General features: G+C 35.4%; 1 protein-coding gene across 2 annotated transcripts in view; it reads right to left on the reverse strand.

The window, feature by feature from the left end:
* Positions 1-7,972: 7,972 nt before the first annotated feature.
* LOC111158650 (QKI, KH domain containing RNA binding) overlaps positions 7,973-12,094 on the reverse strand; it is a 157,422-nt gene continuing 153,300 nt past the window's right edge. Inside the window, exon 8 of one of the 2 annotated variants that reach the window (XM_022520830.1) lies at positions 7,973-8,481. In XM_022520830.1, coding sequence (XP_022376538.1) covers positions 8,465-8,481 — 17 coding nt within the window. In that variant the 3' untranslated portion in view covers positions 7,973-8,464. Of the gene's footprint in view, positions 8,482-9,055; positions 9,761-12,094 lie in introns of those variants that run through there. The other variant, XM_022520831.1, reaches the window with a different exon arrangement.

The raw sequence follows: 12,094 nt of genomic DNA on the forward strand, positions 1-12,094 counted from the left end.
TTGAATAGCACAAAATCTCTTTGTCAAATACTCACATAGAATTTACTGAAAACGCCGCGGCCTTTGGAGTACCGAAAACTCAAACTACATTTTTCCTTTTGTGTGTCCCCATGCCAGACTGCTTTTCTTATGCGTTCCAAGAGCAACGGGGGGTTATCTAACTCATTTTAGAACGGACACTGAGAATTTAGTGACTGACTACTTCCAGATGTGAAATCAGACTTCCCCAGTTTAATTTTTTCCTTTGACTTAAAATGCAACTTTACTGCTAACAGCCCCCTCCAACCGCCCTCCCCCCAAAACAAACTGATGCTTCAGCAGCGGCTCAGGGTGGAGGCACTTGTGTGTTGGATTTGTGGGTCTGGTTTTCTTCCGACATCCCAATTTAGGCATCGGAGACGTGAGGTAGGTAGGCGTCCTCATACGCACTCCACAAACTACCTTCAAGTTTTAAGTTTACCCACCAACTGGAATCTTAAGTTTAAACTTCGAACAATTTTTCAGTGTTTTTTTACCTCACTGAGAAAACAATGGGCAAAAGCATCACTTATTAACATAAATCATTTAATTAGAATGTATTCAAGGCAAGCTTCCATTTACACTACTAATCTTTTAATTTTATAAGACAAAATTTAAAACACTGTGATTAAGAGGTTTCAAAATTTCAAGCATAACATATTTTATTCATTCCCAACCTTGATAGTTCTAAGTAAATGAGTGATCTTGAAATTTTTAGTATCAACTCCAACAGTTCTGCAAGAAAATACTTGTGGAATCATCTGCAAATATTTTCTTCTCTCAGTATTTGATCTTAACCATTCTCTCCCATGACTTTCCCTAGTATCCAGTTAAGTAACCAGAGTATAATATCCAGTTACGTAACAGGAGCGTACATTAAAAAAAAAAAAAAAGTAACATTTTCACCCTAATTTTTAGATGCTCTCGGAAATAGAACCGCTGTATGGCACATATGTACAAATAAGCACTTTTATGATGCTGTGTACTCCACACACTTCACGGAATAGCATAACTGCAACAACCTAATTTTAACATACATTTCCTGGGAAAGTGTAATCTCAAACTATCACTAATATTTTCTTTAGCTGTGGAGTATTTTTAACGTAATTGTTAAATGTTCCATTAGTTTAACTGTCTTCTAACAAGACCACGGAGACTTACTATGATATAGAGGTAGCTGATAATTATTAAAAAATCACATTGGAAAGGAAACCCAAATGTCATCTACCCGCTTCACTCAGTAGAAATTCCTCCCTAACTAAATATTAATATGACATGAATGATAGGCTAATAATTTTTTATTAATTTAGAAACCTACTCATCTGACTTTTCCAGGAAGAAAATCATTAAAACCTGCTTTACAAATTATAAACTTTTGAGAAGCTAGTTGGAGGCTTGAAGTCAGATTTTCTGGATTTCAAGAGGCAAGCTCAGGTACCCACAGGAACCAGGGAGTTGAGGGTAAAAATTCAAGACAGGATTAAGGAATTCAACAGGTAGTTGTGAAATGGAGGGGAGTAAGGAGCGTGCGTGTGCGTGTGTGTCGGGGTGGGGTGACGACAAACCGGTGAATGCATGGTTTAAAGGGAGCATCAAAACTATTCATTTTCAGCTTTATGGCTACCGTGTGAGAATGTAGTCTTCAGCATTCTAAGATACTTGATTTTTGAAGGGCAGACCTTGTGAAAATATTTTAAAAGTCTAATCTTCAGACATTAAACGACAGAAGGCAATTAAAACAACAGCAATATTGTACAGGCCAGATCGAACTCCCTCTGTGGGCTACTAGTTCACATCTCGTGCTCCGGGTCTTACCACCATCAGCTACTTGTATTAGTGTGGAAAAAATACTGCCAAGGACAAAGAGGGTTCTTGTGATCAGAGAGAAGAAGTCTGATCGTATGGACACGTACGAACTGGGAAACCGCAGGTACGGGGGAGCCATAAAACTTGGGTGTCAAGATGCAATCTTCAGGGAGCAGGTTTCAAACTACTGGAAACAAGCTCTTTAGCTGTGCTTCTGCTTTGTTCAAGAAATTCACACTAGTCTTTGACATGCAGCTGACAAGACCGAGACTTGGTCAGCATCCTTTCTTGTTTCTTATGGGTAAAGACTACAAATTGTGCCTATTGCTCAGTTAGAAACGGTAACTGTTTTGTATGTACATCCAGCTCAGGAACACTATGAAAGTCTGTTTATTCATTTCCTTCTCTTCATCACTGAGATCAAGGCAAACAGTTATGACCACCTTCCAGTTAAGTCACAGAGCTCCACAATGTCAGATTATCTTTTCCTTTAAAAAGTGTTAAAAGCATCAAAAATTTAAAAATAACAATGTGCATTTATTCTCGTGTCTTGTTGGCGGGGGGGGGGGGGGGGGGGGGAAGCAGCATTTCTGGCTGCAGCGGGCTGGAGAGGAAGCACATGCACTTTTTCCAGTTGGTTTATTGCACTTCATGTACAGTCATACGTGGTTCTCCATTCACATGTGATCTGAGACCTATGCAAAGTTTTCCCTATATATACAATTTCCACAAGTAAAGTTCTAAATGTTTTATACACACCACTACAGCATAAACCATAAAAGATGTATTTGGTAATCAAAACTTCTCAATAATAGCATTTAAAACTATATATATGTAGTTTTTTACCCTAGGAGCTGAGTTTTTTCCGCAAAGTGAGTTCTTTTGCCAAGAAGGGACAGCAAAATCCTAAGCAATGCGAAATCAACATCGTGTTGCTATCTGCTGCACCTGCTACCATCGCTTCTACTCTAAATTAGTTCTTCCTCCTCCTCTCCCACCCCTGGCAATTAGTGCAGCAGAAACACAGACAGGAGAGCACTACGCTTAGGTGAACCAGTTTGATTCAGCATTGAGTACCAGGTATGCATAGAATTTTGTCTCTTCCTAACAAAGGCCCCATAGACAAAATTACGTGTGTGTACCCTATGAATATTTCTAAGTGTTGCCTACAAAACGTAGCATTTATTCCATTTTAGATTAAAGGTATTCAGGGATTTGTGACAGGGTTAAAAAACTAGCCTGGGCACTTAGAAAGTTTGAGTCAAAGCTTTTGGAGTAATTTTTGCTATTATAATTTAGCATTATATTACATTCTACTAAAAATCACTTGCTAGAAATCCTGAAATAGCTAACTGTTACCAAAGAAAAAAGACAGACACTTTATCACAAGCAAGCAAACAAAAAACAGCAAGAAACTGGAGAAACCCTGAACTGTCATATAGGATATATAAGCGTTAGGCTTCACTGGTAAAGATTCTTGATTTGGTAATGAGCAATTTCATTTAAACCTATTGTCTGCTTTCACGGCACTAGAAAATTGAGATCCTTCCTATCTACTTTTTTTTTTTTTTTTAAAGAAAACTTTAACCACCTTGTGTATGAACGTATACATCTTGCCTTCGTGAACAGGGTGCTTCACCAGCTCTGGGCAGACTAGTGTCTACGGGCAAGTGGCTGCCCTAAGGTGTGTGTACCGCTTCCATGCTATGTTCTTCCTGACCTTTTGCCAAAGAAAAACATGCTTAACTACAAAGTACATTAATTTCACCACCTTTTTTTTTAATTTTACCATCTTCTTGACTGAAAGCCTAACTTTCAATTGTTTTGTCAAAGGACAGTATAAAGCAACGGACTAGCATTTTAGCGTTCTAGTAATTTGGTAGCTTCATTTTTAATACTATTACAACTTGTATTAAAATGGGATTCGTACTGTTCTTTTCACCTTTGAAGGTCTTTTCCGTATTTTTCAACATAGAAGGTGGCAATATGACATATTTATACATGAAGTACCGTTAACTGAGGACGAGACGACACCGCATTCACAGGCTGCGGAGAATGTGTAGCGAGTTGCATAGAAATTCATCAACTTAGGTGACACGGTACCATCGTGACTCACAGATTAGCAGCTCGACAGGTATCTTCAAAGTTTTACAAAATGATCTATGAACTGTACGGCAATGAGAACGTTTACAGATAGTAGCATATTAAAGCTCTGTCTACCTAACAAAAATATACGACCCTCCCCCATCAAAGAAATGGCTGTATTTGTTTGAGCCAAACAACTATCTCTATGATGATTAAATTAGCTGTTATCACTGTTCTATAAAATTCATTTATGTAGATATACTGTGGGAATATATAAATAGGGCACTTTGACAGTCTGATTGGTTAATAGCGTATTGGTGTAACTATATCTTTTATAACTCATTTCAGCCCCAAGTTTTAGAACTTTAAAATAAATAAAACGTAATTTACAAAAATAAGCCACTATTTACAGACATAGGAATTCATCCTGAGAACTTATTATTCAGGAGAACTTTCACAGGAAAAAAAAAATTACCAGTATGTGTGAAATAAAAATGTACCTCAAGAGTAAAGAAGTCATATGTGGAGGTCAATTTACCTAAGTTGCAGCCAAGAAAATCATGAAAGTATTTAATAAATCTTAAATCGACTTGCATGCAAGAAATGAATGAGATACAACTTCCCAAATGCCGCTGTCATTCTCCCTTAAACTTCTTGTATTAATGGAATATTCTGGCTGCATTTTGGAAGAGGGTGAGAGAAAGAACGCCTCAGGAAAACCCAAGGATGCTGTCTCATCTGTCCCTAGGCGTTACAAGAGGAGAGAGGCAGGGTGCACGGTCATTATTAAATGGCTTACTTCGGACCATTCTGAGAAACAGAGCCACTCTACCTTTGGCTTTATCTGGTTGAGCCCTCCCCCCACCCCATCACCATCCCACCCCAAAAGAAACAGTGGCTAAAACACTTTAACACTTTATAAAGGAAAATGCCCAGTTAAACACAAATGTGAATAAAGACAAAGCCTCATCAGATTCTTTGCTTTATAGGTGACCATAAAACTACCCACTTAATAGAAATTAAAAGAAATGGTTCAACAAAGAATCAAACTGGTTTTGGGGGGGTATATCATCACAACGGATCTCTTTCCTCTTTACGCCGTGAGCAGACAGTGATTATTTTGGAGAAGGAAAAATAAGAGTGTGGAATTAGTAATGCAAGAGGCTGAAAGGCAAGTGGCAAGACTAGAAGAATGCCTCAAACCAATGCTACTTTGTTCCCATCTCTACTGGCACCTACCCCCCAAGGTAAAAGGCCAGAATAACCAAAGCCATTTTAAACAGTAGTGTGCGCAATTGTCAGCTGACAAACAACACAAAAACAGTCACGCTATGTTATCTGTGGTCACGTTCTTCAGGGTTAGTCCAGTAACTCAAGACTTTACATTCTTTTGTCTTTATTTGTTTATTTAATTAAACACGAAAAGGTTAATAAACAGACATAGTCCAGAGTTAGTAGGTTGGTATTATAACATTTATTAAAATAATGCTATGGGTTAATAGAAACAGCAAAGAACCAAAGAATTAAAATGCAAGCTATGTAAAATCCCAACTAAAACCCAAAAGTGTCTAATGTATTCATTCATTAGCTAACTAAAAGCCCAAGAAAGACAAGACACCCAATATAATAAAGTACTGCAAAACAATTGGCAATTTTCAGTTATCAAAATTGTGGATTCTGCATTTTGTATCCTTTTCTCAATCAAGAAAAAAATTTCTTTTTGAATGTTATATAACATACATATAAAACAAGATAGAAAAATACATTATAAACTTGTAACAATGGCTGTAAATACATTATCTTACATGTTTCTCATAGGCAATAGGTTGGTTATGATACATACATAGCATGAAACTACTAAGATAATAAAGAATTGACAAAATACATGTCAGCTGTACGGTAACATACAAGCGACACTCCCATCTACCCACGCTAAAAAATTACATAATACTGTCAGAAAAGAAGTCTTAAAAACTACATATTTTAATAAGAAATAAATTCAATAAAGAATGATAATACTGAGAACCAAGGCATTCAGAGATTTCAAAAGTCATGCTTTTTTTCAGTTGATCCAAAATTTTATCAACTAAGTTTTCAAAAGTTTGTTCAGAGCCAACATTACTCATAAATGTCACACATTTATTTCATACATTTACTTTCTTCCCCATAAAAGACCTTTGATAAACATCTAAAATGTCCAGGTACAACGTAGTTGAGATGAAACTGGATCAAATACTGGTATCGTTTTTAAACTACTGTCACCTCAAGTGTTGAGTGTCGCAAATTTATTCACCAACCAAACAAAATAAAAATCAAAATGGCACAGCATATATTGTAAATAAATCAGAACAACTGTATGTGTTAACAGAAAGACAAAGCAGTGGCACATTAAACCCACGCTAGCTGAATACAAAATAATGAATGTCTATTGCATAGTAAATAAACTGAAAACGGTTTCCAAGTGAGACAAGATGATGGAGGAGGTCACCACGAAGGTGCTTCCGAGCTTACTGCGGACCTGTGGCGGTGAAGCTGTGAAGGGGTGCGAGAGGGGATGAGCTGATGAGCGGGGGACCCACTGCCACTTGGTATTTGCCATATCCGGTACTGAGCAGGAAGGGCTATTCCCTCCAGTGTTCACATGGAGTCTGCTCTGTGCACGAATTGCTTCAACTACAGAACTGACTCAATTTCATGAGAAACTGGGAGCTTAAACTCACAGGTAGTTGAGCATTTCTACGCACAATGATGCCAGTCTTCTTCATTTTTTTTAAAGTTAAAAAAAAAAAAAAAAAAAAGGTGTATGGGGGTTGGAGGGCCTCTTGGGTTATTAAAACCACCAAAGATACGGACTGCCCAAGTGATCTGGTATGGCAGAAAGAAGTCCAATTAGATCTGGGCCATTAAAAAATACTGTTCTCCAGAATGAAATCACAAAGATTCATTTTTGTGAAAAAGTTTGCTAGGGATACTACTATCTTCAATTTAATAAGAAAAAAAATCCAACATACCCCTCCTTCTCTGAATAAAATAAAGTTCTATGTTTGTCTGTAAACTGATGTTCAGATCACACATAATTTTTATCTCAGAACCTTGTGGGCTACCATTAAATATCAAAATAACCAAAAGTACTCAATAATGATTTTAAAAGAATGATGTTTTAAAACTTACTTGTCAGACATTAGAAAAGGTATCAAATTTTTTCACAGTATCAGATTTGGCAAATTTCTATCAAGGTAACGTGGCAAAAATCATATAATTCAAACCATCAACTCATTAGTCTCCCCTCAAATCTTTCACATACTGGGCGGGTGACTGAATAACATGCATTAACTTGTATTCTGAGGGAGGAGCTGATCTTACAAGACACTTGACTAAATGACCATGAAGGAAAATAAGGCACTTTCTTTTCTTTAGACTTATTCCAATACTTAAAAAATAAAAAAGAAAGACAAAAAGGCTCTTTTGGTCTTTTGTTTCTTGACAACCACCAGAAAAAATCATTTAATGAAATAAAGGGTTTCTTTGTTCTTTTTCTTTTTTTTTTTATAACACTTGAAAGTATAAAATGCTACATTTCCAAAAATATATATATTTTTTTCTGCACCAGCACCCTTGTATAGTAAAAGTATCTACTTTTTGTTCATTTGTTTCAATGCACTACACTTTATCTACAATTTCATTACATGTATACAGCAAATAGGCAAGCATGGCTTTTACATCCTTAATGATTTTTTTTCTATACAGGGAGGTTTAAAAAAAATATTTGAACAGTTTGCCCAGTAATGTGACACATAATGCATGTACCTTGTTCTCGTATAGTTTTTAAAGGAGGTTGTAAAATAAAGGTTCAGTAATTTTAACTCAGATATTTATCTTTTTAAAAATAGTGTTGCAGTTTTGCTCTTTGCATTACTTCTCAAAATTCCTTGTCAAGTTTTTTCTCTCATGGCACACTTCTAATACTTCAAATTTTGGCAGGCAATATAAAAAAGGCTGCAACTTCTGCCCTTTGAGGGCACTGTAGTGACTAAACAGCATATCAAATTTTGAATACTTTTTGAAATCACTTCACCAATGACATCCCTGACCAAAGGTTCATGCATGATGCATCATCACACAGTACATTCAGAGAGCTGTGACTCGCTATGAGAAGAAGGTTCCTAGAAGTCTCTCACAGTAACTGCCTCTGTCACTGAGCAGTTAAGGGCCATCTGTCTCCCCTTCTGAAGTGAGGCCTTCTTACCGTTCGCGGAGGGTAGGGCATGAGAAGATGATCAGTGCTGTGGGATGAATTGGGCCTTATTGCTTTACTACTATTCAGTGCAGGTTCTAGAACCACTTTCACCCAAACAGAAAGAAAAACCGAAAGCTGAACTGGAGGACAACAATTTCTTTGTCTTTTGTTTGGTTAGATGGTAAGACGAACGGACAAGTGCCTCAGCTCGCTGCACTGACGACAGGCAAGCAAAGGCGATTACCAGTTAACTGATCAGCAGGCAGGCATGGTCAGGTCATCATTGGGTGAAGAGTTCAGAGGTCAGAAGGTCATAGGTTAGTTGCCGGTGGCGGCTGGGTGGTTAGAAACAAAAAAAAAAACAAAACAAAAAAAAAAAAAAAAAGAAAAGAAAAGATAGAGAAGAGATTAGTTTCAGCTAGTGACGGCTTAATGACAACATGAAAAACTAATCACAACTAATAAAAAAAAGCATGTTTAATTCTGACAAACTGACTGACGCCATCTACGGAATACAATAAAAATCATGACAGTTGCATATCATGATTTGAACAAATGAAGGAGAGCCCAATCCCACAAAAAAAACCCCAAAAAACAAAAAAACTGGTTAACAAGAAAAAATAGAAATAAATACAACTAACAACTAATAGTTAGTAGCAGTCAATGAAGGAAACTGGAGAACAACAACAATGAATAGGTTTGATATACAGAATTCTGAAGCAGTCAGTGCAGCTATCAGTATCTGACTGCTATTAAGCATTAGTACTCTCTCAGATGCAAGCATTAAAGCAACTATTAATGAATGGATGTGATTATTAATAACTGATGATTAACAGAAATGAGTCTAAAGAAATTTAAATTTCTGTGAACAATTTGGTTCAACATAAACTCTGGGCCAAACAAGGTTTCTTTTGTTCAATAAATGTTTATTGCTTTTTCAATTATTCTATTTACAAACAACATGGAATTTCTTGGCCTTATGATACAAAGCAATACTAAACTGTAGTCTAGCAGTGTAGGCAACATCACGGGAACCAAAAAAAGGCCAGGCCTTTTGCGCTAGCCAACACTTTCTAGTTGAAAATACTATTTTACACATATAGAACACTTATAAAATGCACTTGCATGTAAACACTGTAAAATCCTGCCATTTAAAATTCTATACTCAAAAAGCTCTAAGTACATCAAAAAATAGAAGAAATTTCTAATTGATACCAATAAGGCATTTTAAAACTACAAACAGCTTTCTTTATTCAATTTCAAAGCTAATACTCTGCAAATACAATAAAATCTGACATTTCATATACATTCCTGCTTTATATTTTATATTTTAAAAGAAGCCACCTGTAAATACTATTTTCTTTTGCAAAACAACAAACAGAACAAAAAAAATTTAAAAATTACAGTAAAACATAAAGTAGTTCTCAAGTGGAAAGTTATCATCCCCAGTGTCCTCGAGTTGTTCCTTCCTTATAAATCAACCTTTGTCACATTCTGCTTCACCAAACTTGGTCCACTTAACAGTAGTATGATTTTTAAGACTCATTCAACAGCTTAATTATTTCTACTATATTCTGAGGTTTGAGAGAATTTTCTGTACTGTTGCCACTGTGACTAAGGCAGAGGAGATGTGAATGAAAAAAATATTCAGTGCAAAGGTAGGTTCCATGCCACTTCATAAATCATAACCCAGTAGGTATAATGTTCACAGAGTTATTTGAAATGATCTATATAATGGACTGGTTTACTTTCATATAACAAAAATGCTTTCTAGAGTCTATCATTTAGGATAGTTTATAAATACTACAAAAATACTGTATCTTCAATGAGACCAAATCTTCCCTGAATTTCTTAAAAGTAAGTGGAATTTAATTTAAAATAAAAACTGCTACTCCAAAATTAAAGAAAATAAATATTTCACACGATGTAGTCATACCACTTCATAGGAAGTACTCCCAAAACACAGAATCTTAAAGCATTTTTGATATTACTTTAAATTTTGATTAAAATTGCATTTGCATTAAGTTTCTTATACAAATTATATAAATGATGATTTTTATAAAATCATCACTCAGAAAAACTCTGATTATTTTGTGTGTGTGTGTGTATGTGTGGAATATATAAACAAAGCAAATTACCACTTATATAAATATACCAGTACACCTAGATAGAATACATCCTCTGCCAAGTCCTGGCCTCCTACAGTACACACAGGTGTATCAGCTGTGCAAAATCACTTATGGTTCATTACAACTAAAAAGTCAGTTGGTCTTTTATAGGCTTTAAATTCAATTTAGAAATATGTGTAGAACTGGGCTTATTTTTAGTAAAGAACTAGATTTATCTGTCAACCATGCAGTACTCTAAACACTTATATAAAATTACATGGTTATATGTCCAAGGGTTGAGTTTTCTTGCATTAAATGAATGCTTGTATTATTCTTCCCTTCAAAAATTAAAAAAAAAAAAAAAAAAAAAAAACCTCAAAAATAGAGAAAACAGTAGTATCATAAATAATTTAAATGAAGGACTTCGGACATCTCCCTTAGACCCAATGAGTGCATACAGTGATAGTTAACAGCAGTATACAAGTATTCTGTTATTTAGAGAAAATAAAAAAGGTAGCATTTCGGTTTGCTGACATTGCATTTTGGATAAAATGACAAGACTAATCAAAAACACATATAACTACAAAAGAGCCACGCATGGAATGTGTTGTCATTTCCAAATACTATAAAATCTTCCTAGTATTTTCAACTATCTCAAGGCACTGCATTGAATAACCAATAATTATTGTGTTAAAACAAAATTAAGAGCAATCTCCTAAAAGGGGCAGGAAGGAAAAGATTAATAAAATAAAAACTACTTTAAAATACTCTTTCAAACTATTTCAGACATTTTAACAGTATGAAAAAAAAAAAAGCTTCAAATTATTCATGGAATTATCCGGTTTCCTTAAATCCAAAGTAGCTTAAAAAAAACTTTCCTCCTTCAATAGGAGGCTTGTTCTGCAAGAAGGTGGTGCATACACTTGTACATGACACACCTATAAGGTGCGTTATTGTCACAGATCATCACTGAGCTCGGGGCCTAATTATACTGCTCACTGAATAATCAACAAGTAATGTATGTACTAGTTAGAAGTCTTCAATTCAAGGCTCTTTAATTATGTATGATGCTAAATAAATATCATCCATGTCTTTGGAAAGTATTTTATTCTGATGTGGACAACAGCTGTGTCCAGTATTTATCATCAGGAATCAGAAGAACCATGTGAAGCAATAGGTTGTTCGTAAGTTCAGAGAAGATGTAGTACAGGAGTGTAAATTCCATCACTTCTCCCACTAATTATTAGAGAGTTTGATCAACTTAATTAGTAATAAATGTGCCATGACAGAAGCTTGAGAAAAATCTTTTTCTACCTTGCTTCAGATTCTTATCCTGTGATGACTAACTTAGAAAACAATTCAATGTCAATAAACCGAAAATATTACTCCTCAAAAACATAAATAATTTATAAAAGGGTCCAAGGGCATTTACAGGACACAAATTACAAATGCTGAAAAGGAGAAAAATGAAGACTTATTTCCCAGTCACAGGTTAATCAAAAAAGCATATTCAAAGCTGGATTCACGTCTCCATAGAACTTTAAGAGATAGTTTACCTTCAGATAATATATTTTAGCAGCAAATGACAAAATCAAAGGATCCATTTGGCAGGATAATATAAGAATAAAAGGGAACTGATTTTCTCATTTATTAAAAAAACAAAAACAAAAACAAACCACCAACTGCATCAAAATTATCTTCACAGTCCTTACTTTGTTGATTTCAGCTAAGTGCCTGACATGTATGACCTCATGTTCACACAGTGGCTCAAATATCTTATGAAAGAGGAAAATGGAAACTAAATCTTCAGTTTTCTCCACAAGGACACAGGAGGCATATA

This window comes from Enhydra lutris, unplaced genomic scaffold (assembly GCF_002288905.1).
Source record: "Enhydra lutris kenyoni isolate GAN:26980312 unplaced genomic scaffold, ASM228890v2 scaffoldscaffold62, whole genome shotgun sequence".
Classification (NCBI taxonomy): Eukaryota; Metazoa; Chordata; class Mammalia; order Carnivora; family Mustelidae; genus Enhydra; species Enhydra lutris.